This window comes from Podarcis gaigeae (genome assembly GCF_964106915.1).
Source record: "Podarcis gaigeae genome assembly, chromosome: 16".
Taxonomy (NCBI): Eukaryota; Metazoa; Chordata; class Lepidosauria; order Squamata; family Lacertidae; genus Podarcis; species Podarcis gaigeae.
This window is the reverse complement of record NC_139693.1, coordinates 21,961,955-21,987,834: the sequence shown is the minus strand read 5'-3', so window position 1 is coordinate 21,987,834 and position 25,880 is coordinate 21,961,955. Positions and strand designations below refer to the sequence as shown.

The 25,880-nt window shown below is 47.0% G+C and overlaps 2 protein-coding genes across 6 annotated transcripts in view; one reads left to right on the top strand and one right to left on the bottom strand.

Moving 5' to 3' along the window:
* TAOK3 (TAO kinase 3) overlaps positions 1–4,612 on the top strand; it is a 113,893-nt gene extending 109,281 nt beyond the window's left edge. For all 5 annotated transcript variants that reach the window (XM_083717095.1, XM_083717093.1, XM_083717096.1 and 2 more), the window contains 2 exons: positions 240–422; positions 2,931–4,612. In XM_083717095.1, the coding sequence (XP_083573221.1) occupies positions 240–422; positions 2,931–3,092 (345 nt within the window). In that variant the 3' untranslated portion in view covers positions 3,093–4,612. The remainder of the gene's footprint in view (positions 1–239; positions 423–2,930) is intronic.
* Positions 4,613–7,725: 3,113 nt separating this feature from the next.
* LOC310834233 (phosphatidylethanolamine-binding protein 1-like) lies at positions 7,726–23,941 on the bottom strand. Its single transcript, XM_083717779.1, has 4 exons — positions 23,707–23,941; positions 13,772–13,881; positions 12,924–13,024; positions 7,726–8,177 (listed from the first exon to the last, which is right to left on the bottom strand). The coding sequence occupies exons 1-4, from the start codon at positions 23,839–23,841 to the stop codon at positions 7,960–7,962; spliced, it is 564 nt and encodes a 187-aa protein (XP_083573905.1). The 5' UTR covers positions 23,842–23,941; the 3' UTR covers positions 7,726–7,959.
* Positions 23,942–25,880: the final 1,939 nt, after the last annotated feature.

The following is a 25,880-nucleotide window of genomic DNA, read 5'->3' as shown; positions in this document are numbered from 1 at the left end:
CCAGATTACAGTACACAGTATGTACTGTATGTTCTATGCTGGCCATTTCAATCGGAACTTTTTTGCATTTGCACCCCCTTTGGGGCATGCGTCTTCACGAACTGCCTAAACAACTGTTGTTGTTGCTGTTGCTGTTGTTGTTGTTGTGTGTTTGCTGTTGTGCCCAACCCTAGAGCAGATTTGACCAGCAAGCGCCCTTAACTTTGTAAATGATTTTGTTGGTTTTTTTACACCCCCAGCTGCGGCTAGATGAGGCTCAGGAAGCGGAATGCCAGGCCCTGCGGTTGCAGCTTCAGCAAGAGATGGAGCTGCTGAATGCCTATCAGAGCAAAATCAAGATGCAGACGGAAGCACAGCATGAGCGGGAACTCCAGAAGCTGGAGCAGAGGGTGTCGTTACGCAGGGCACATCTTGAGCAAAAGGTATGGCAGGGGTTGGACCGTAGCCAAAAAAGCCAGGAAAGGAAGAACTGGTGGGGATGTGGAGTTGCGCATACTGTCCAGGTGCATCCCGCGCTCTGCAGTTAACCTGGTAGCGGCAATGCATTACATTTCCCTAAGTACCAGGATCCTAGCAGGATCAGTTCCTTGTGAAGAGAATACGGGAGCCTTAACAATTACTCCCGGTGGTATTTTTTAAATATATTAGTCACCTTTTTTTTTGCCACGGCAACTCAAAGTAACTTACAATGTACACATATATAGATTAAAACCAGCATTAAAAAAAGTCTAAAATTCCTTTCTATTTTATTATTTTATTTTAAAAAAACTGCATTAAAGCATCCCACCCTTGCCCAAAAGCCATCAGTGTTTAACAGCTGAAGACCTGATTAAAAAGGAACATGTTTGCCCGGCACCTAAAGATATGTAGCAGTGGCACCAGGCAAGCATCCCTGGGGAGAGCATTCCACAAGCAGGGAGCCACCACGGAAAAGGCCCCTTCTTGTGTTGCCACCCTCCAGACTGCCTGTGTTCTCATAGTATCTGCATACTTGTTGTTTAGTCGTTTAGTCGTGTCCGACTCTTCGTGACCCCATGGACCAGAGCACGCCAGGCACTTCTGTCTTCCACTGTCTCCCGCAGTTTGGTCAAACTCATGCTGGTAGCTTCGAGAACACTGTCCAACCATCTCGTCCTCTGTCGTCCCCTTCTCCTTGTGCCCTCAATCTTTCCCAACATCAGGGTCTTTTCCAGGGAGTCTTCTCTTCTCATGAGGTGGCCAAAGTATTGGAGCCTCAGCTTCACAATCTGCCCTTCCAGTGAGCACTCAGGGCTAATTTCCTTAAGAATGGATGCGTTTGATCTTTTTGCAGAGTCTCCTCCAGCACCATAATTCAAAAGCATCAATTCTTCGGCGATCAGCCTTCTTTATGGTCCAGCTCTCACTTCCATACATCACTACTAGGATACCATCTGCATACTAGCAGATTGAATACAGAGGGACAGGCAGACAGGCCCCTCGGCAGGCATCTTCACAACAGCATTGCTTTGCCAGGCTGTCTTCTGCCCAGTCAGATAAATCAGAAACTGTAAATTGTTTTCTCTCTGGCCTCCAGACCAGTGGTAATAATAAGCACTGCATAATGGGCATTTTAATAACTGAGACGAGGAAGGAATTTCCCATCTCGTTGCTTTTGTCGTGTCGTGGGCGGGAGGAATATTCCAAACCGATTAGGTAGTTGGCATCTTTGGGTTTAGGAATGGATCCACCCTTTAAATCATTTATGAATGCTGTGAGTAAATAGTTAATGTCTGAACCAACTCTAGTAGGAATAGACGGATAGATTCCTGATCAGACGCCCCATGAGGTTAACTGAATACCAGCGACAGAAAAGGAATAGCACTGCTGGTGCTTATTTGTCATTTGCTGGAGTGCACCAGGGAATCAGATTTCCTGACTGCTAGACGCATTGGCCTGTGTTGTTGCCGGAGGTGTGTTCTAATGGAAGGTCCACCTGCTCCACTGTGTTAAGACTGCCACCAGAGGTTTCCCCAAATGCAGTGGCTTTTTTGCCCGGCAGGCCAGATCTTTCATCACCTGCACAAGCCAGCTTTGACTGGTGGGAGGGGTCACCCACCAGTCAGCCAGCTGACATCATGACACCAGGTAACTGGCAGTCCCACCCACCTACTGTGAAGTCGATCTGCGGGGTGGGGCAAAGCTGCATGCAGCAGGATTGAACCCTCTCCGCTCATCGGCTGGTGAGTGGGAGGGTTCAGCTGTCTAGGCCACAGTCGTCTCCTTTGCCAGCAGGGACCCTGCAGGGAATGCACTGGTGAAGCAGTACCAAACTCTCGAGCCTAGAAGTGTTATTGGATGGGAGAGTTACTGAAAGCAAACACAGAGACACATATGAACTGGGTAGCTCAGTCGGTAGAGCTTGAGACTCTTAATCTCAGGGTTGTGGGTCCGAGCCCCGTGTTGGGCAAAAGTTTCCTGCATTAAGAACAAAGATAGCTCAGTTGGTTCGAGCGTGGTGCTGATAATGCCAAGGTCGCAGGTTCGATCTTCATGGGGGACAGCTGCATATTCATTCCTGCATTGCAGAAGGTTGGACCAGCTGATTCTCAGGGTCCCTTCCAACTCTGTGATTCTTTGATCCCCTCCACAAATGGTTCTCCCCTCCCACAGCTATATTGCAGTTTCAGAGTCCCGGGGAGGCAGGAGGGGTTTGTAAACAAACAAAAAAAAAACCTACCACAGGAGGAATTGGGAAAGGAGAAATCACTAAGGACAGGACTCAGCATCCCTTTTCGACTGACTTGTTTCTGCTGCAAGCACACCCAGTAAGCACACACACACATCCACTTCCCAGTATCATTCCGGGAGAAATGGAGGGGTAGGAAATCCTCTTGTCTAGATCTGTTCCTCAAACGTTTGGGATTCTGAGGAGCTTGCTTTAAAAGAACCCCCCTTTTATGCTGTTTCAGATTGAAGAGGAGCTGGCGGCCCTGCAGAAGGAACGCAGCGAGAGGATAAAGTTTCTGTTGGAAAGGCAAGAGCGAGAGATTGAAACTTTTGACATGGAGAGCCTACGGATGGGCTTTGGAAATTTGGTCACGTTAGAATTTCCTAAGGAGGACTACAGATGAGATTAAATTTCTTTTGCCATTAAAAAAACAAAAATGCAAACAAAAAATATCTCAAATCCCAACATTCCCCCCCCATGTTAACGGGTGTGCTCTCTCTCTTTCTGTCTCTCTTACTGACATCATGTCGGACTTAGTGCCTGTATATTCTTACTCCATCAGGGGCCCCCCCTTCCCGCCAAGTGTCACGTTCCAGAGCAGGACCATTGCTCCGCAGTCTCTCTTGAAACTCATAGTGTCTCACAGTATTGATGTCTCTGTGCAATGATTTTTTTTATTATTATTAAAAAAACAACGTTTCAATGAAAACTTTGGAGACAATTCTAACGAATCAAAACAAAAAAGTGGATGTATGTTTGCTTTTCAGCAATCACTCATATTTTTTTGCCACCTTACCAATGAAAATTCAAGCAAAAAAAACAAAAAAACCAAGGAAGGAAAATTAAAAGGAGTCAAATTCCCAGGGGGAGAGAGATGGGTATCGCAGCCTTACCTTAATCAGCTGCTGCATAACGTTTTGAGTTTTTAATTTTATTATTAATTATTATTATTTCTTTTTTTGGTATTTATTCATCAGGAATAACTAAATGAAAAAAAATAATAATAAAAAAATTTTATTAAGAGATTGAGAAATTTGATACATTTTACAGAAAATATGAATTCTGAAATTGTGCTGTACATATCAGTGGTGGACATATTATTACTTTGGGGGCGGGGGGGAAGGGGAGGGGGGTTGGGGAAAGAGGGAGAGCGTGATTTTTTTGAAAAAGGGTCAGGCCAGGCCAGGTGGGTTTTTTTGGCCGTTGGTCTTTGGCACATTCTTGATTGTATCATAATCATTTTCTGCTGTAGCAGAGGATGTGAATACACTTAAAAAAAAAAAAAAACTTAAGGAGCCCAGAGAATCCCAGGAGCACAAATTGGGCCTTGTCAAATTGTGTATTTTGTGTATAGAAGGAAATTTAAGGAGAAATTTACTTATTTTCATATTGTATTTTAACTGTTTCTCTGATCAGAAGTTTTTTTACTACCTGATGACTTGTTTCCCCCCCTCCGACCCCCCCACCAACCCACCCACACTCCAGGCCACGCCGACACCCCCACCCACCCCTCCAAAAACCCTCCACCCTTCCTCTTTTCCAAGTCAATCTTTGGAGTTTAACACTGTCTCTCATTCTCACATCACCTTAAATCTTTCCTCCTCCTCCTCCTCCACACCCCTCCCTGCGACCCACCCACAACTCCCACCTTTGGTTCCCCCCCTCCCTTCCCTCTCCCTGTCCCCCGATAATCTTGGTCATAAATATTGCATTATTCACACTTTCAAACTGTGTATTTTCTTACAATAAAAAAGGTTAAAAAAAAGGCTTTACTTCTTTTGCATGCACTTTAAAAAAAAAATACTAAACGGAAAAAGCAAAAAAAAAAAAAGAGAAAACCTTTTTCAGGTTCTCAAAGGGAAGAGCATGATATAACTGTCAGAGCTTTTAATTATATTTGTAAATAAAAGTGTTGCTCACGAAGCTTTGCTGTCTCATTGTAGCAGGGGAAACAGCTCTTTGCCCTGCGCTAACCTCTACCCACCCCATCTCTGGTCAGCCATGGAAGAGACTCGAGTGTGGCTTTCCAGCTCTTGTTTTACATCCAGCAACAGGAGAGCCTTTTAGCAGCAAACGCCGGCCAATCAGATCCTCTGCTTTTGGGCTGGATGCCTCCCGACAACTCAAAGACAACTCAGATGTTGTGGGAGGAGGCAAGAGCAGGAGAGGAGCAGAGGAAATATTGTGTAAAGGGGCTTCTATCGTATATTGCACAGATGCTTTTACTGGTGCTCCAGAAACACACCTGAAACTTTTAAGGCGAAGATAAATGTAGCATACCTTGTTCCAATACAGCCTTTCCCAGGCTTGAGGGCAGGGAGCCATCCTTCCAGTCCGCAGCCGAAACCGGCTGTGGACGGCGCTCATTGGATGGTTCCTGTGATGTCACCAGGAGAACACCTATCCCAAGCCCCACATGGATTTGATTTCAGAAAGTATTTCTGTTGCGGATTATTTTGGCAAAGGGTGATTTGATAGATGGGTGAACATGTATGCAATGAATGAAAATGAAAAAACAAGCTGCTCGCCTGAAGAATGAATGGGAGGATGGCCCAGGCTGATAGCTGAATTAGGAATCAGTTCATTGCTATGTACTGTACAGCAATCATTGCAAAAAGGATCATAGGGTTTGGTGGACCACCATGAGTCAACAGTGCGATGCAACAGAAAGAAAGAAAAAAGCTAATGCAATTCTAGGCTGCATTAACAGACATCTAGCATCCAGAATAGTACCACTCTCTTCTGCCTTGGTCAAATCCCACTTGGAGTCCTATGTCCAATTCTGGGCACCACAGTTTAAGAAGGATATTCGCAAGCTGGAACCTGTGCAGAAGAGGGCAACCAAGATGATCAAGGGTCTGGAAACCAAGCCTAATGACAAACGGTTGAAGGAGCTGGGGTATGTTTAGCTTGGAAAAGAGAAGAATTGAGAGGTGATATGAGAGGCATCTTCAAATACCTGGAAGATGGAGCAAGCTTGTTTTCTGCTGCTCCGGAACAGATGACCCAAACCAATGGATTTAAAGGACAAGAAGGAAGATTCCGACTAAACGTTAGGAACAACACTCTGATGGTGAGAGCTGTTTGACAGTGGAGCGCGCCACCCGGGTCACAGAAGGCTTTTAAACAGAGGTTGGATGGCCACCTGTCATGGATGCTTAAGCTGTGATTCCTTCATTGCAGTGGGTTGGACTAGATGACTCTTGGGGTCCCTTCTAACTCAAGATTTTATGAAATTCCTAAGCTGGCCTGGAGCTGGACTCACACCACAGTCAAGGAACCAGCTGGGGCTTCTTACTATACCTGCCTGTACTCTTAAGGGCTTCAAAGGGAATTTTTAACCCCCCCTTCTTCTTTTTTGCTTTTGCTTTTGTTGACTGCCTTATCTCTTTGCTCGTTCATTTCTGTTTCTACCCATCCACCCAAAGGGATATCGGGAGCAACTTTGAAGGTTTCAGTTCTGCCACGATTCTCCTTTTCTCTGCATCTTGGCCTTCTTCTTGGCCTCTGAGCAATATTTGGGGAACTTCTTAGCAGAGAAACCCTCCTTCGGGGGGGGGGAGCCACCCCATCGCCACCAGGAGCCGCTAGTCCTGCCAAGAACCAGGTACAGTCCAGAGATCAGTGGAGGCTGGTGCATGGGACTGCTCATATTGCCCCTTCCTGCCCAGTCCCAGAGGTAGATAATCTTTTTGCAGCATGAGGTCCACATTCCTTTTCCAGCACCTTCCCAGGGGCCGCATGCCTAGGGCAGGCAAGTCCGAAGGCAAAATGGGTGGAGCAATTAAAGTAAATCTTACTTTTATACAGTAGGCTAGCACCCAAACACCCTTCTCTATTCCCCATCTAGGCAAGCAAGACACATGCCAGCTAGGCAGAAACAATGAGGGTAAGAGCAAGACCACTGATGTGTGTGGCTTGGGGGGTGTTCTGGGGGTCAGGTGTAACTTCCAGGTCTGAGGTTCTACAACCCTCTTCTGACCAAAGTTGCCCATACTGTGTGCTCTGAGCTACCCCATGTTGCTCCTGCAACCTAATAATAATAATAATAATAATAATAATGATGATGATGTATTAGTTTTACCCCGCCCTGTCTGGCCAGATCTCCCCAGCCACTCTGGGCAGCTCCTAACAGAATATTAAAAGCATGCTAAAACATCAAATATTAAAAACTTCCCTAATCAGGGTTGCATTCAGGTGTCTTCTAAATGTCAGATAGTTGTTTATTTCCTTGACATCTGATGGGAGGGCGTTTCACAGGGCGGGCGCCACTACAAAGAAGGCCCTCTGCCTGGTTCCCTGTAACCTCACTTCTCACAGGGAGGGAACCGCCAGAAGGCCCTCGGAGCTGGACCTCAGTGTCCAGGCTGACGATGGAGGTGGAGACACTCCTTCAGGTATACTGAGCCACGGTTGTTTAGCACCAAAACTAAATTGTGCTCAGAAACATCCTGGGAGCCAATGTAGGTCTTTCAGGACCGGTGTTATTTGGTCTCGGCAGCCACTCCCAGTCACCAGTCTAGCTGCCGCATCCTGGATTAGTTGCAGTTTCTGGGTCACCTTCAAAGGTAGCCCCACGGAGAGCACATTGCAGTAGTCCAAGTGGGAGATAACCAGAGCATGCACCACTCTGGTGAGACAGTCCACGGGCAGGTAGGGTCTCAGTCTGTGTACCAGATGGAGCTGGTAGATAGCTGCCCCGGACACAGAATTGACCTGCACCTCCATGGACAGCTGTGAGTCCAAAATTACTCCCAGGCTGCACACCTGGTCCTTCAGGGGCACAGTTGCCCCATTCAGGACCAGGGAGTCCTCCACACCAGCCAACCCCCTGTCTCCCAAAGACAGTAATTCTGTCTTGTCAGGATTCAACCTCAGTCTGTTCTGTGTTCTTTCAATGCATGGGGAAGTCAGGAGCAACTTTCACCCCTCCCGCCAGTCCCCTCCACGCCTTCCAGCCGTGCAGGACACAGTGAGCAGCTCCTCTGCAGCTTGTGGGCAGATTCCTGTTTGAGAAAGGAATCCACGTACAAGGGTATTTTGATTGCTTTTATTATAGAGCACCTGAAAAGGCTTGCCAAGTTAAGGGGAAACTGCCACAAATCTCCCTGTGCTCAGTGGGTTGCATTCTACTCAAGGGTAGGCCCACTGAAGTCAATAGACTAGAGTCACACCCACTGTTTTCAGCGAGAGTGTTCCAAGTAAGGCTTAACATTGGATACCACCCTCTCTCTTTTTTTATTCAGTTGCAATGGGATTCACATGGCAGGCTATTTGACACCAAGCCGCTCGTAGATCTTTGGCACATGGCTGTCCCACTCGGCTTGGTAGCACATGCCTGCCACAGGCGCACCCAATCCGTACTTCTTGCGGAAGGATGAGGCTCGGAACTTCTCGCGCTTGGCAGCGGTAAGTTTGTTCAGGATGGGCTCGTCGCAGGTCAGTCGCTGTGGCTGCTCGTAGACCAGCCACACATAGCGGTGAAGTCCTACAATGGGCAAGGATATAATGGAAAGATTTTGGTACGACTGTCAAAACTGTGTTGTTTTTTCTCAATACAGAAAAGCAACCCTTTCTGACTTCTTTTTTTTAAAGAAATGACTATGAAAATGTTCAGCTTATTTACATTGCCCTCATTCTCAACTGGCTTCATGCACATTGCCCTCATTCTCAACTGGCTTCGTGCACATTGCCCTCATTCTCAACTGGCTTCTTGCCCACTGCCCTCATTCTTAACTGGCTCCATTTGCTCCTAGGTAGCAACATTGGTTAGCCAAATACTATTGACTACACACAGTACAGAGATCTGAGTCTGCTCGCTTCTGGAATGGCTGGAATTGCCCATTTGAGTACTTCCAAAGGGGTGTGTGTGGAAATGACAGCCAAGAGAGGAGAGGAAGAGAATAGAATAGAATGGAAGCAGCAGGAGATGGGGAAGAGATCTATTCTTTTTCCTGCCTTTTTTCCTGTCAAAGAAGGCAGGGAAAAGAATAGCTTGGGATGGGATGGAGCAGAAAAGCATCCAGAGAGGAACAAGGTAAGTAGTTACTTCCTTTTAGGTTCCTCCACTTTGTATTGCAGACTCCCATAGTTCCTTTTTGTTTTAACAATTCTAACACAGTAATAAGAGATTGTTGAAATGCCATCTCCTGTACAGTATAAGAAGGTGCTGTAGAACTAGAAAACGGCAGCTAGAAAGAGGCAAGAGTGTCCTAAAAGAAGTCCACCTTCCCTTAGGGAAGCCACTTACGCATTGGCCAAAGTGGACACAGATCTACAGCTGTGATACCTGCATTGCAGGGGGTTGGACTAGACGACCCTTTGGGTACCACCCAACTGCACAATTTTATGATTCTATGAAATTTCACATATGTGATTTGTATGTAAGCAAATAATTACTATAAATGCATTTTCATCACGCAGTGGTGTGCAAGACTCTGACCAGGTAACCTACTGTCCTGTCCAGGAACTAACTTTTGACTGGGCAGTGCTGCTTAGTGGTTAGAGCTCTAGAGTGCTAGACCTGGGAGAGACCAGGGTTCAAATCCCCACTCAGCCATGAAGCCCACTGGGTGACTTGGAACCAACCACTGCCTCTCTCAGGCTAACCCACCTCACAGGGTTCTTGTGGGGCCTGGGATGGGGAGTTGTAATCCGAAAAAGATCTGGAGGGCGCCAGGTTGGCAGGAGCTGGTTAATGGATCAGCCCAGCCCAGCAAGTCAGTTCTGCTGGTGCAGCAGCCAGAAATAAATCCAGAAGGGTGTGTCACAAGAAGGCAAGACCTTGCCTCTCCCACACTGACTTAAGCCCTCTCAATGTACCTTTAAAGCTCTGCTATGGGTGTGGATTTTTTGTTACCTGGCTCCCCTAGGCTGTGTTGACGCACAAGTTAATCCTTTGCACAAAAGGGGCATTCAATCTGCAAGGAAAGTCAAGTCAAGGCACTTTCCATCTCAGGGCCTGGCAGCCTTATCCGCAGGCATTTGCAGAGTTCACGGTCCTTTACTCACAGGGTGTGACAGAAAAGTTTGTTTTGCTGGGCAGGTTGGGTACCCAAGTATTTTCTTTTTCTTTTTCCCTGCCAGCAAACGGTTAATGAATGGCAGCTTCTGATTGGCCGGGGTTCCAGAAGAGGGAATTGAAAAGGGGTAGGGAGGGGGGGCTGTGGTCTAACAGGTGGCGCTGTGGTCTAAACTACAGAGCCTAGGGCTTGCCGATCAGAAGGTCAGAGGTTCGAATCCCCGCAACGTGGTGAGCTCCTGTTGCTTGGTACCTGCTCCTGCCATCCTAGCAGTCTGAAAGCATGTCAAAGTGCAAGTAGATAAATAGGTACCGCTCCGGCGGGAAAGTAAACGGCGTTTCCATGTGCTGCTCTGGTTCGCCAGAAGCAGCTTAGTCATGCTGGCCACATGACCTGGAAGCTGTACACCAGCTCTGTCAGACAGTAAAGCGAGATGAGCGCCGCAACCCAGAGTCATCCGCCACTGGACCTAATGGTCAGGGGTCCCTTTACCTTTACCTGTAGGCTAGGATTGAGGTTGGGAGAATAGGTTGGGAGATTGAGAGGAGAGAGAGTTGGTTCTGGCTAGAAACATCCACTCTGCGGAATATATCAAAACCTACAGAAAGGAGTCTCTGAGCTTAGTGTGAAGGACAGTGTGTGGTGTCCTGAGAGAGTAATAGGTCAGGAATTAACTGGGACGCTGAGGCTGAGCCAGAAGTAGAAACTGGAAAGATACAGTCTACTTGGGTCTCATTCCAGTCAGGAGGGGAGTGATTCTGCTACAAAGAGAAGACTCCCAAACCAGTTAAGATGGGTGTGGTGATCCCTTGAGTCTGTTACTTAAGAGTACCTCAGGAGTGGGGTTGTCAAAGGGGTGTGTAACTGACAGGAAGTACCACCTTGTTTAAGAACCAAAGTATTAAGCGGCAACAGGTGTGCAACACTGAAGTGAAATAACATAATCTGAAGTATCCTATGTTGTACCCACTTGTGTCACAAACTTCCTTTGCTAAATATAATCTTTATTGTTGATTTGATCAAATCCTGCCTCCAAATTATTAAGTTTTCCCTCACACAAATCCCCCACAAGATAATCTGGGGTGGTTTGTGGTAATTTGTGGAACTGGTGTCCCGTGAGATGGGCCCAACAGCGCCGGGGGGGAAAGTGTCGTTGTGCCGTACCATACAGGGCAGCTCAGAATCCAAATGAGTCCTATACCGAAAATTTATCCAGTTTTTTTAATAAAAAAACCCCCAATTCTTCCACTCTTGTGGACATCTAATGGTGATGGATGCTGGAAGAATTGGGATAGATAAAAGGAGGACTTCTTTATGCATTGCATAGTTAAACTGTGGAACTCACTGCCACAAGAGGCAACAATGGGCACCAACCAAGAAGTTTTTAAAAGAGGATTGGACAAATTCATGGAGGAGAGGGCTTTTGAAGGCTACCAGCCACGATGGAGCTGCTGTGCCAACACCATTGGAGGCGGCAATGCTTTCTTGCACCATGCTTGAAGGTTTCCCATTACGGCACCTGGTTGGCCACTGTGAGAACAGGATGCTGGACTAGATGGGCCATTGGCCTGATCCAGCAGCCTCTTCTCACATTCTTAGGTTCTTAAGGGCTGTGTTGCAGATTAAACTGATAGGAATGTATGGGAGCTGCCTGATCCCAACTCAGATTACCGGTCCAATGAGCTGAAGTACTATTTCATGCAGGGCACAGGTAAACTGTGGAACTCATTGCCACAAGAGGCAGTGATGGTCCCCAACTTGAGCTGCCTTGAAAGTGCCTTCCCAGGGAGAGGCAGAGATGTGCCTTCTAAAAAATACCCAAGGCTTTAATTTTGTTTCTTAAGAAGAAACACTCCCAGCCATTTACTCCAGTTAAAAAGCCAAGAATCTGTCAAGGAGGAAAGAAATGTCTCACCTCTCCATGCACATCAAATCATGTTTGAACGGCACTTGGCATCTAGTCCAATCAAACATCACACTGCTAATCTCTCAAAAGGTAAAGCAATCAACCTATCGAAAAGCAAATAATGTGCTCTGTATTTGATTTCTGGGTTCCTGGCGCAGGGCGAAGTCCCTACTTGTCTTGGAACAAACCAGCCAGCCCTTTGCTCAGTCTCTTAGGCAAGGCAATCACCAATTTCCAAACTCTCAAAGCTTAAGGTAGAGAATCCACAAAGGTTTCCAAGCTGGTGCCCTCCCACCCAAGATGATTTTGGAAGTCACTTCCCCTCAGTCTCAGCAGGGGGAAGTCTTTCTGTATGGTAGGTGTGTATGCATCAGATCAGGACAAACACTGGATCAAAACTCTGCTGAATGGCTACCCTGCTGCATTTGTCAGCAAAATGGTAAAGTTTCTCTCCAGATTTGTCATATAGGGAAAATGCCAAAGATACGACTTTTTAAACTTTCAGTCAGTAGGAACAATTTTACCACAGTGCCTTGAAGGGCTGTTGAAGCAACGTATCACCTTGTTCTTGTCTGTTCTGTGCTGCTTGTGCTGTAACAGGTGCTTGCTTTGAAAATGCAAGACTTTCAAGTTCTTCTGCCTCTCTGCCTCAGGCCTGCACACTCACTCCTGTCAAATCAGCCTAAAGAAGTCCAGAAGGCCACATCTGGCCCCAAGGCTGAGGTTCTCACCCTAGTGCCAAGGTTAGAGGTGGGGAACCTTTGGCCCGCAGGCCAAATTTGGCTCACCAGGGGTTCAAATTTGGCCCATGGGGCTGCTTCCCCTAATCTACAGCCACCTGCCTTGGACTTGGGGTTTGGGGTGTGCTAGGGGTAGAGATAATACACAATTAGAAAGCCTTAAAGCAGCCTCTGGCTCTACTGTCAATCAGCTGGTGAGTGGTAGTGCCACAACCATGAGTACTTTAAAGCAGTGTTTCCCAACCTTGGGCCTCCAGTTGTTTTTGGACTACAACTCCCATCATCCTTAGCTAGCAGGACCAGTGGTCAGGGATGGTGGGAAATGTAGTATGAAAACAGCTGGAGACCCAAGTTTGGAAAACCCTGCTTTAAAGCACTATGTGGGGTTCTTTGCAAGCCCAGCAACTCCCAACTCTGGGACTTCAAAGCACCCAACTGTCTGTGACATCAGGTGTGTGGCAGGTGGGCACCCTTGCCCACCTGTCAAATTTGGCCCACAAAGCTAGACTCATAAAGGTCTGGCCTGCAGAGAAAGTTTGCCCACCCCTCTACAATGGTTTGCCTACCTGTTCCCTTGGCAGGCGCAGATCCAATATAATCCGACAAAATGCACCCACGGCCGATGTTGTTGCCTTGCATGTTGGTCACCAGGAAATGATGCCACTCTCTACAGGAGGAAAAAGAGCAGGGAAGGTGCATTCAGAATTCAACATCCAAACCAAGTGTTCCACATTAATCCTCCATGGTTTCCCTATTTGGCAAAATCTACCACCTAACTCAGCAATGCAGCATGTGTTTTAAGCTGAAAAGCAGTGTACAAGTGCTCTAAATAACTCAAAGATGCTAAGAACAGAGGAAGCTGCCAAACACCAAAGTCAGACCAATTGATCCATCTAGCTCAGTATTGCCCCACCACTGAGCTATGGTCCTTCCCTGTGTGGCTGCACAGTTATTCCACCCTCCCTGGATGATCATTAAAGGTAAAGGGACCCCTGACCATTAGGTCCAGTCGTGACCGACTCTGGGGTTGCGGCACTCATCTTGCTTTACTGGCCAAGGGAGCCGGCGTACAGCTTCTGGGTCATGTGGCCAGCATGACTAAGCCGCTTATGGTGAACCAGAGCAGCACACAGAAACGCCATTTACCTTCCCGACAGAGTGGTACCTATTTATCTACTTGCACTTTGACATGCTTTTGAACTGCTAGGTTGGCAGGAGCTGGGACCGAGCAACGGGAGCTCCCCCCTTCGCGGGGATTCAAACCGCCGACCTTCTGATCGGCAAGTCCTAGGCTTTGTGGTTTAACCCACAGCACCACCCACGTCCCTTAGGATGATCATTGAAAACATGCATATTTCTATAAAGACAAGAGTATGCCGAAAGGAGAGAAGGTCCCTTTTGTGGTCTCTCTCACCTGAGTTTCGGATCCGCCCTGCTGGGAACATCCAGGTCTGTGAGAATCAAGGTGTAGAGTTTTTGTGGGTCGCAGCCCTCCCAGTCAATGGATGTGGGACAGTTCTGGACCTGTTCAGTTTTAAGGGAAATTGCAAATTGGAAACCAGTGCACATCTCTGGGAATAGGTGTTGCACAATGACAAGGCCTCACTCCTGTTAGCAATCGTGCTGCAGCATTCTGCGCTAACTGCAGCTTCCAGGTCAGCTGATTGGCACTGGAAGCCCGTCTCCAAAGAGATTGCTGCAACCTCTGATCAGCTGATTGGCACTGACAAAAGTAGGACCAGGTTAGGGATCTGACCCACCGACAGCATCCAGTCCCCCAACCCTGTGCTTAAAGGGAGACCCCCAAGTTACAAAGAAGCATAAAGACGAAATGTGGAAGAGACTGATATAAATCAAAAAGGTTCTCCTTTGCTCTGCTGGCAAGAAGGACCTGCAAGCAAGGACTCAATTTGGTAACGCAATCCAGATGGCTGCGTCAAGTGGTCCAAGGCACAGGGAGCAGGGAAGGGGGAAGAAACTGTTCAGAGTCAATGCCGGAGGGATGTTCTTCACATATGCAAAACAAAGCAGTAATTGGAAGCAGTCACGCAAGTGAGGCTTGCTTACAACTCTGTGCAGAAGGAGTTTCATTTCATTCGCCTTTCCCTCCACCTGGTTTATGAGTCTTACTGGATCAAATCCACCCAGCGTCCTGTTTTCCACAGCAAGAAGCCAACTGCTTCTAGGAAACTTGCAAGGACAATTAGAAAAAGGACTATGGAAGAGGAGGAGGAGGAGGAGGAGGAGGAGGAGTTTGGATTTGATATCCCGCCTATCACTCCTCTTAAGGAGTCTCAAAGTGGCTAACATTCTCCTTTCCCTTCCTCCCCCACAACAAACACTCTGTGAGGTGAGTGGGGCTGAGAGACTTCAGAGAAGTGTGACTAGCCCAAGGTCCCCCAGCAGCTGCATGTGGAGGAGCGGGGAAGCGAACCCGGTTCCCCAGATTACAAGTCTACCGCTCTTAACCACTACACCACACTGGCTCTATGAAAGACCACTCCAATATATGACTGCAGCAGCGAAGCTGCTATATGCACAAAGATGGAAAGATACAATCCTACCCATTTCAACTCCCATCAGCTCCACCAAGCACAGCCTCTTTGGACTACAACTCCCATCATAGCTGGCTTTTCGTTAGGGCTGCCGTGCGTCCGGATTTTTCCAGACATTACCAGGATTTCAAAGGTAGAATTGGGACACCTTGTTGGCCATTGTAAGAACAAGATGCTGGATTAGATGGGCCACTGGCCTGATCCAGAAGAGCTCTTCTTATATTCCAATGTTTTTTGGAGTGTTGATTATCTCCCCAAGGAAGGAATTTCTCGTTTCCAAACTGCATCAGGTAGCAACAAAATATTTTGAACGTGTTCAGAACTTTTTATCCCCACTTTATTTCAGCGGAATAAAGGACCATTGGTGGGGTGGTTGTTTTTTAAAAAAGAACATTTTAAGCAAAAATGTTTTGTGTACCAAAAAAGAAAAGAGATTTACAAATGAGCCAGCGTGTAGAAATGAACCATAGCAGAAAGTTAATTCAGAACATCTGATGTATTTTTGTGTTTCAGAAGAATAAAAGATTTTAATAAAACACAACATATTTTACCCTGCAGCCAGGAAAGTGGGGTGGAGAAGAATGTTGATGCTGATTTTTAAAATAATAATAATAATAATAATAATAATAATAATAATAATAATAATGACACTCAGATACAAAAAATAGAGACAGAAAAGGAACAGCCAAAGTTAAGCATACTCAAACTTGTTTATGGTGTAAAATAGTGCTGGGTTGATGCAGAATTTTCCATGGATGCCAAGTTTAAACAGTGGCTTGTGTTATATTGACTTGTGCCCTGAATGTTTTACTCCACCCCCATAATTCCACACAGAGGCAAATGCCTCACAGTCCCTCATTATTGGATAGCCCCCTGAGCGATTGTTCATCCCCAGCCAATCACAGGACTCAGAAGTAGCCCCTCATTTGAATGCCTGCCGGTATATAAGAGGAGTGCTGGCTGGAGGTCACCAGTATTTGCAGGTGGGGCAGTTGAGCTGGAGAGGACGAACCAGCAAGAGGCCATGGCTGCCATCAAAAGGGGTAGAAAGAGCCAGCAAAGCAGAGCCCAGAAGATCCTGAACAGACGAGGGAAGCTACCTCAGAAACCCAGGAGGAACGTTTGCATTATCAGGTTCCCGAGAAGCAGCTACTTAACATCATGCCCTCTCCTGTCCTGGTATTTCAACCGGAAGATGCGGGACGACATCCTTTCTTTACAGAAGGCCAAAGCCGCCTTGAGCCCCTGCATAGAGGATGTCCACCACAAGATGTCCCTGCGGCTGGGCAGGCAGCGGAATCAGCAGCACCCTTGTTCCTGCCCCAACTTCCTCCACACCACCCTCAGGCAAGTGGCAAGCAAGAAGCGAGCCAAGGGGGTGGCGCCAGCTTCCCCCAGGAAGCGCCAGCGTTACTCCGATGAGGAGATTTTCTACAAGTTGGCAAAGCCCTACAGATCGAAAGACCAGGCCTCGCCCGCCAACCCAGGGGCAGAGAACATGGCTCCAGGGGTACCTCAGCCAACGGCGAATGAGCTCCAGGAGGTATCAAGCTAGGCGAACATCTCCCTCGCTCTTCTCAGGACAGCAAGCAGGCCTGACAGAAAACCGAAGGGAGAAGAGGGAGGCAAAATGTATATTGCATAAGCCGCCGGCCTGCTCAAAAGATCCAAGGAAACTGAAGGGGCGTGTCACCACCCACATTCCGATCCTGTCCTGGAGCCATTTTTGCAGAACTAATAGATTTATCAATGCTTGCAGGAGGAGGAGAAAAGAAGAAATTTGAGCCATTGGATAAATAACCAAGAGACACCCCTTGAACGAATAATTATTCCTTTCCTCGCTAACAAGAAACAGACAGAATTTGGCTACCGCTTGAAGGAAAATGAAAAGGGATTTGTCACTGAATCCAGAGTGTATTTCCCAGCCCCCCTCAGGAACTTCATCTTTGAGTAATAATAAAACTGGATCTTTTGAAACATATACATTGTGTCCTGAACTTGTTAGAAAGACACATATATGCAATCATTACTTATGATGATTCAATTAGCCTTCATTCAATTATCATGAGTGGTATATGATATAAAGCAGCACCAATGAAAATACATTGGGGTTTTTTAAAAGATAAATCCTAAGCAGAGAAGAACAATCTCAAGAACTCAAAAAGTGGTACACCCTGAGCCTTTTTTGTTTGTTTTCATCTTCATTTATGATTTCAGGTCAGTGGGATAAACTCTAGGCAAGACTCCTTAACCCAGAAATGTTCAGGTATTTTTTTTTTTTTGGGGGGGGGGGAGATCCTTATAAGGAAAGCTTAAAACATTTGTGTCTTTTGAAATTGAGGGGGAAATGCCAGGAAAGACTGATTGGGTGACATGATGGAGGCATAAATTATTATGCTTGGAGGTGGTATTATGACTCCCAATTGTTCAACCATAGCAACAGCAAAACAACCCCCCCCCCCCAGTGGAGACTTATTTGGTGAATGGGGCACTGGCCCACCAACCTCAGACAGCCCCACCTGCCTGCCTTCCATCCTAGGGAGCAACCCTGGCTTTCAGCTTCCTCTTTTGTTTACATGTGAATCACCATGAGTCCACTTTAAACAAACATGGCTTCCCTCAAAGAATTCTGGGAGTTGCAGTTTGTTAAGGGTGCTGAGAGATGTTAGGAGACCCCTTGTATCCCCTCTGAGAGCTACAATTCCCAGAGTTCCCTGTGAGGAAGGACTGATTGTTAAACACGCTGCGAGTTGTGTGGTTTGAATGTGGCCTTGGGTCTCAGCGCCACCCTGCAAGAACGTTAGAAGAGGCTGCCAGATCAAGCCAATGGCCTATGAACTCCATCAACCTGTTGCCTTCTCCTTACTGTGGAACTCAGCAGGGAAGAGGATGGGGACAAAGCGAGAATTAATTGGGACTGCCTGTGATTGGTTCTGGCTCCCCCTACTGTTTGGCTCCCAGACGTCTGCCCTACCAGTCCCCAATGGGCACCAGTCAGGACTGCTGGAGATTCCTTCTTGCCCCGCCTTGTCTTCTCTTTTCCCACAACGGTCAGTAAGCAAAGAATAGGGGTGGGGGGGGGAACTCTGCCAAAGACTCCCTCAAAACCAGATCCAGCCCTAAATGGTAGCCGCTGGGTCTTAGTGAGCAGAAGCGATCTTGGACTCTTACATTCACCTAAGGGGAGTCCTTCTGAATCTGGATGATGACCTATTTTAGCCCAGCCGAGCAGCAGCAGCAGCAGCTCCCTCCCTCCTTGTGGCTCCCAGCAATACTGCCTCCCGACAGTGGAGGGAGAATGTAACCATCATGTCTAGTGGTCACTGATAGCCTTTTCTTCCTTATTCCCCACCCAACCCAATTGCTCCTCAGCATTCCACAAGGCAACCCATGTGTTCCAAAAGATCCAGATTTATTAGTATTTCAAGAAGAATTCCTGGGGTCAGGAGGGAGCACCCTGGACAACAACAATCCTTTTGTTCTCGTAGCAGTGGGAGCCGATTTCTGTTTGCCTCTTGCTAGCAAGGGAGAGAGGCGGATATCCTTTCCATGTTCTTCGCTGACTATGCCATGGCTCAAAAAAACCTTCCCGATGCCCCCCACTGAGGCAGAGATAAAACAGCCTAAAAAATAAATAAATTAAAAATCAGGATTGGAAGATGGGTGCAGGTGGTCTCCTTTAAGTTCTTGGATCTTTAAACACAGGGTTCTTATTTTTTAAAATTATGGTTATTATTCCCTTCTTCCTCTCTTCTCCTCTGGATCATTGCCCAGGCCTGTTTGCTGTTCCGAGAAGGAGGAGAGGGGTGTCTGTCTCTAGCTTATGGTCTCTTGAAGTCCGCTCTCCGCGGACTGGGCTATCCCAGCAGCTGAGTTCTCCACGTCCTTGTCACCGCTCTCCTCCTCTCCTGATTCTTCCGCTTTGGAGGGTTTCGCCAAGCGGTAGAAAATCTCCTCGTCCGAGTAACGCCGCCGCTTCTTGGGGAGGGAAGAGGCCACCCACTTTGCGCGCTTCTTGCTCGCTATCTCCCTCAGGGCAGCCTGAAGGAAGTCAGGGCAGCGGCGAGGGCCTGGCGGGCACTTCTTGGGTGCGCGACTCCGAAGGACCATCGGCCGGCTGGAGCGCAGGGAATATCTGGCCCCATGCGAAGGGTTGCTGCTGCCCCGCATCCACCTATTGAAACACCAGGACATCAAGGGGCACTTCATCCGGTAGCCTCGCCTCGGGAACCGGACAATGCAGATGTTCCTCCTGGGCTTGGGCAGAACTCTCCTTCTCCTGGCAGGTGTCTTCTGTGGCCTGCTAGGCCGGCGGCTCAACCCCCGCCTCCGCTCTCGCCTCCGCCTCCATTCGTAGCTCCTCCTCCTCTTTTCCAGGCCACGCCTCCTCAGCCAGATCCTCCTCTTGTTCCTCAGGGAGTAGGACATCCTGTACGTTTTAAGAGCCACCATGTCTTCCTTCCCTGCTCTTGCTTGGCTTTCTGCACATTGCAAATGCTGGTGACCTCATGCAAGCAGTGCTCTTATATACCAGCAAGCATTCAAATGAGGGGCTGGCTCTGAGCCCTGTGATTGGCCAGGGGGGGACAATAGCCCAGGGGGCTACCCAATAATGGCAGACTGTGAAACGTTTGCTATTGTATGCAATGGTAGGGATCGGTGGTGCAGTGGGAATTTCTTTTGAAGTGCAGGAGGTTCAGTAGGAAAGACCCCCATTGGCTACCATATTTTTCGCTCTATAAGACGCACTTTTCCCCTCTTAAAAAGTAAGGGGAAATGCGTGTGTGTCTTATGGAGCGAATGCAGGCTCCATGGCTTCAGCAAAAGCAACGTGAAGCCTCCGGAGCACAGCTTTCGCTGAAGCCAGAAGAGCAAGAAGGACTGGATGATTCCTCTTGCTCTCCTGGCTTCGCTTCGCTGGAAAGGCGCTGAGCAGCTTTCCCTCTCTGCGCAGCACCCCTTCAGTGAAGTGGGAGGAGAAATGGAAGGGGCTTCATTTTTCCTGCCGCTTCGCTGAAGGGGCGCTGCGCAGAGAGGGAAAGAATATTTTTTTTCTTGTTCTCCTCTAAAACTAGGTGCGTCTTATGGTCAGGTGCATCTTATAGAGCAAAAAATACGGTACTTCTTCTTCACACAGCACATCATTAAACTATGAAACTGTCCCACAGGAGGTGCTGGTGGTCGCTACCAGCTTATGTGGTTTTGAAAATGAATTGGACAAGAACGCGGAGGAAAAGGCTGTTCTTGATGGACAACCGCTATGCTCAGTGTTAGAAACTGAGATAGATAAGCTAGGCGCCAGATGGCTCCTTAGGCCACGGTTGCAGTCGCCAAAAAAGGAATTCCTAGTTGCCATTTTGGGCAAGAGAGCTCTGTAGTCTTATTTTTCCAAGGATGGACTGACTGAGATTGATTATCAGTTAAACATCCGACTAGTTCAGATGACAGCCTTGAGCTTGGTTAAGAATTTTTAGAACTTAGAAAAGTCACTTGTTCCAGGGACGGTCCACGTATACATTGACCTATCCCATGAGTAGGCAAACCAAGGCCTGGGGGCCGGATCTGGCCCAATCACCTTCTAAATCCAGCCCGCGGACAGTCCGGGAATCCGCGTGTTTTTACATGAGTAGAATGTGTCCTTTTATTTAAAATGCATCTCTGGGTTATTTGTAGAGCCTGCCTGGTGTTTTTACATGAGTAGAACGTGTGCTTTTATTTAAAATGCATCTCTGGGTTATTTGTGGGGCATAGGAATTAGTTAATCCCCCCCCCAAAAAAATATATAGTCCAGCCCCCCACAAGGTCTGAGGGACAGTGGACTGGTCCCCTGCTGAAAAAGTTTGCTGACCCCTGGCCTATCCCATCCTCTTTATCTTAATGGTGACCTGGACCATTCATAATGTAAGAATATTCTTCACAACTGTGAGCAGGGCAATGGGGTGGAGACAAGCTACAACACGTAACTATAATGTTGTTGTTCACCGCTCCTGCTCAGGCTGCACAGAAAAAGCATTTCAGTTCCTGAAATTCATTCTGATTGTGCAGATAAAATATCACGGATTTGCGAGTTTCTCAAATGCATCTGGTTGGCTACTCATGAGAAGTAGATGCTGGACTAGATGGGCCACAGGTCTGATCCAGCAGGATTTTCTTATATTTTGATGTTCACTGGGCCCCACGAGGAGAGTCTTAAAATGCAGACAACTGTGTGTGTGTATGTGAGAGAGAGAGAGCGCGCAAGTTGGATATATAGATTATATTCCATTAATTTCAGTTTCTCTCCATTTCCAGTCTTCCAGTTCTCCACACATCCAATTCAGTTTGCAATTTTTTTCTTTAGAAAAAAACAGTCCTCATGAAAATTTATCAGCATTTTAGTGCAATTTTTTTCCGTAATGCACTCATTTTTCTGTGCAGTTTTGACTAAGATATACATTTTTACAAAGCAATCTGTATGCTGTTTTCACAAACACATTCGTTTTAAGACACACTTTGCATAAGCATGTTTGGGTCACATTTCTTGGCTGGAGAACAGCACTGGAAAGTTTGGAGAGGTGTGAATGTCAAAAGATGGCTGTGTTGAAGTTTGTGAATGGTCTCAGAAAGTGCAAATTATGTAGGTACGTTGACCTTTAAATGTAAATGGAATCCTATTTCTCCCAGATATTTATACACACAGAGAGAAGAGACTCCGAATACTTTTAAATACTTATTTTTAGGGTTGCCAATCTGGACACAAAAATTGTTGAACTTTTTTGGGGGGGATGCAAATTTGTTCAGCTTCTTTTAAGTTTTGCCCAAAGTTGTTCAGCTTTTTTGCCAGCTATGTCCAGGAAATTCGAGATGTATGGCAACCCTACTTGTTTTTAAAAAGATCGTTTTAATGTTTTACTTTAGATTTTGTAAACTGCTTTGAGGTTTTCTTTAACAAGAAGTAGCACATACATTTTGTTAGAGAAAGCAAGCTGGGAGTGGGGCAGTGGGTTTTTGACCGGAAGGAAAATGAGCTCAAACCTCGGGTTAAGAACTTAATTCGTTCAGGAGGTCCGTTCTTAACCTGAAACTGTTCTTAACCTGAAGCACCACTTCAGCTGATGGGGCCTCCCGCTGCCGCCGCTCTGCTACTGCGTGATTTCTGTTCTCATCCTGAAGGAAAGTTCTTAACCTGAAGCACTATTTCTGGGTTAGCGGAGTCTGTAACCTGAAGCGTCTCTAAACTGAAGCATCTGTAACCCAAGGTACCACTGTACTTATTTCACTCATTACAATGCACATCAGTCTCTGACTTTTGTCTTGTGGGTTTCTGGGGTTTTTCCTGTTGTTATCCTGTCTCTCGCAGCTACAATAAACCTACCATTAAAATTATGGACTGGTCATTTCTTCGTCAGAGGGCAAATGGGCAAATTCAGCAGGGGCTCAAATACTTTCCCCCCTCACTGTAGATGGGTACGTGGGACAATAAATGAAAAGGAAAAGGAGGGAGGGCAGAGAGAAAGAGAGAGAGAGAGAGAGAGAGAGAGAGGGAGAGAGAGATGGAGGGAGGAAGGAAGGAAGGAAGGAAGGAAGGAAGGAAGGAAGGAAGGAAGGAAGGAAGGAATAGTTTAGAACATGGTGGATTTGATTTAAATCAAATCAATTTAAATCACTAGTCAGTAAGACTCATTCTTGCTGGTATAATCTTAATATTTACAACCAGATGAAGGTTTCCTTTTTGGAATAATAAATTTTCAGAGTAGTTTTTACAGTTATATCAAAAAAAATTACTGATTTGGTTATACTATTAGAAATGCATTGACAGATAATTATGAAATTATTGTGAGGTTTAATAAATTAACCGTTTATATTTGGACAACTTTTCTGCTGTACTTTACTGGAAGGAGAAAAATAATCATTTCCTTAATAACAATTTATTTAACTAAAACAATAACATTGTAGCATATGTATCCGTGTTTGTTAACTGATGTGGTTAAACAATTAAAAAAACACACCCTTAGACTGAGTTTTAGCATACATGAAAAACTTAAAACAAATCCTTATTTCCTGATGGACTATAATGTAACTTAAAAAGAAAACTATAGTGGTACCTCGGGTTAAGTACTTAATTCGTTCCAGAGGTCCGTTCTTAACCTGAAACTGTTCTTAACCTGAAGCACCACTTTAGCTAATGGGACCTCCTGCTGCTGCCGCGCTGCCGGAGCACGATTTCTGTTCTCATCCTGAAGCAAAGTTCTTACCTGAGGTACTATTTCTGGGTTAGTGGAGTCTGTAACCTGAAGCGTATGTAACCCGAGGTACCACTGTATCTTAAGAAAGATTTTTCCTCCAAAAGCATTTTATTTTAAAAATCCAATTTAAATTTAAAAAATCCAATTTCCTTTTTTTAAAAAATCTGATTTTTTAAAAATCATTGATTTTTATCCACCCTGATTTAGAAGAGAGATAGAAAAGGAAGATGAGGGAAGGAAGGTAGTGTGGTGGAGTGGTTAGAGCGTCAGACCCAGGAGTCCCCAGTTCAAATCTCCACTCCGCCCTGGATTCTTTGGCTTAGAGTCCTGCGTTGAAGGCAGATGATGACCCCCGGTTCCTTTCTATGAGAAGCTCACTGGTTGGCCTTCTGGCAGGAACAGTCTCGTCACCTCACCTACCTCACAGGGTTGCTGTGTAGGGAAAACCACGTACCCCACCCTGAGCTCCTTTGGACGTGGACGCCGCAAAGAAAGGAAACCAACCCGGGGTTTGGTCTTGCTCCCCGAGGAGCGAAATCCCGAACGCCGCCTCGGAGGAGCCCTTTTACCTGGGTTGGGGTGAGCTCCTGGCCCAGCTCCCGGAGCTCCACAGCCCCATAGCAGACCCGCAGCGGGCGCGCCGGCTTCTCGTCCACCTCGGCGAGGCACAGGGGCCCGTCCCACGCGCTCAGCGACTGAGGCATCCTCGGGGCAGAGACCAGAACGAAGACTGGAAAGCTGTGCGCGCGGCCACCGGGAGTCTCCGACGGTTCTGGTGCGGCTCTGGGGCCCGGAGGCTCCAGCTGGAGAGGCGGAGCGAGGGGCAAGGCGGCGCCCAGCCCCACCGATCTCAGTCTCCGCCTTGGTCCGCCTGCACGACTGGGACCACGCCCCGATGGCTGCAGCCGCCCGTCTTCCTCCGCAGCCCTCGGTTATATATCCAGCTCAGTTCTGCAGCAGACCCGTTGAAGTTTTTCAGGGAACTCAGTTAATCCAGCTGGAGCCTTCCAATGGGTCTACTCCGAGGAGTAGAGACAGCCCTCTGCAGAGTGCAACTGCGTCCCATAGGCGTAGCCAGGATTTATGTTAGATGGGGCAGGATACCCCCCCTGCCGTCTTGTTCTGTCTAGCAAATTCGGAGTGAAATGTCTCAACAACAGTTGCTTTATGGCCAGGGCACACCGTCGAGATGACCGCATGGGAGAGACTTTGGAAAGTAGATTTGTAATTTACTGACTTCATGTTATATGTTGTTGTTTAGTCGTTTAGTCGTGTCCGACTCTTCGTGACTCCATGGACCAGAGCACGCCAGGCACTCCTGTCTTCCACTGCCTCCCGCAGTTTGGTCAGACTCATGTTTGTAGCTTTGAGAACACTGTCCAACCATCTCGTCCTCTGTCGTCCCCTTCTTCTTGTGCCCTCCATCTTTCCCAACATCAGGATCTTTTCCAGGGAGTTTTCTCTTCTCATGAGGTGGCCAAAGTATTGGAGTCTCAGCTTCAGGATCTGTCCTTCCAGTGAGCACTCAGGGCTGATTTCCTTAAGAAGGGATAGGTTTGATCTTCTTGCAGTCCATGGGACTCTCAAGAGTCTCCTCCAGCACCATAATTCAAAAGCATCAATTCTTAGGTGATCAGCCTTCTTTATGGTCCAGCTCTCACTTCCATACATCACTACTGGGAAAACCATGGCTTTAACTATACGAACCTTTGTTGGCAAGGTGATGCGTAGCCAGGATTTATGTTAGATGGGGCAGGATACCCCCCCTGCCGTCTTGTTCTGTCTAGCAAATTCGGAGTGAAATATCTCAACAGTTGCTTTATGGCCAGGGCATACCGTCGAGATGAGCGCATGGGAGAGACTTTGGAAAGCAGATTTGTAATTTACTGACTTTATGTTATAGACCTTGCGAGAAAGCTTTATGAAAATGATGTATAGGTAGTACTTAACCCCGTATAAACTAGCGTTCGTTCGTTAAAAGGCTGCTGATGAATCACCTCTAAATTCTTTAATGGGCTGCCTGCCTCAAACTTGTCCCCAAGTTTGGAGCAGGATCACACCTTGCATTGATCCCATGTGACCACCAGAGGGAGCTCTGAAGCCACGATTGTCTCCTTGGCATTCCTAGAAATGGTTAGCTGGAGGCAGAAACTCTGTATCACTTGCGTAATATTATTATTAATCTGTTACAGGAAAAACATCATTCTGCTTATTGCATTCTGAGAATCCAAAAGAAGTCTCTAGGCACCTCCAGCCTCCTTTTCTGGGTGGATTTCCCTTCTTCCGCTCTGCATCAAATGTTCACTTACTCATCTCTGTTATGTTATACTTTGATAAAGCCAGTTTGCAAATTGACTTCCCTTATGATTTGATTTACTTTTCTAGAAGAGAAAGGAGAAGAGAGCCCTACGTCTGCCTGACCTTGATGTACATCAAGGAAGCTTTAAAGCCAGGATGGGGAATATGTAACTGCCCGACCATGTTGCTGGACTACAACTCCCACCATCCCTGACTGTTGGTTGTGGATGATGGGTGTTGTAGTCCAACAACAAATGGAGGGCCACATAATAGCCATTCCTTGTTATTGATTGATGGATGGATGGATTGCATTTCTAGTCAATTGTTTCCCAAGGAGCTGAAGGTGGTATACGTGGTTCTCTTCCCATGGGTGTAGCCAGGATTTGGGGGGGGGACAGGACTTGCCCCCCCTTGATTATGCCCCTGTCTCCACCTGTTTTATCCT

Excerpts from the sequence above, each read along its gene's own strand:
- LOC310834233 (XM_083717779.1), bottom strand. The coding sequence starts at position 23,841 with ATGCCTCAGTCGCTGAGCGCGTGGGACGGGCCCCTGTGCCTCGCCGAG. Across the intron at positions 13,025-13,771 it reads AGGGCGGATCCGAAACTCAG|AGAGTGGCATCATTTCCTGG; the intron begins GTGAGAGAGACC and ends TTCCTCCTGTAG. Across the intron at positions 8,178-12,923 it reads TGCGCCTGCCAAGGGAACAG|GACTTCACCGCTATGTGTGG; the intron begins GTAGGCAAACCA and ends TGCCCATTGTAG.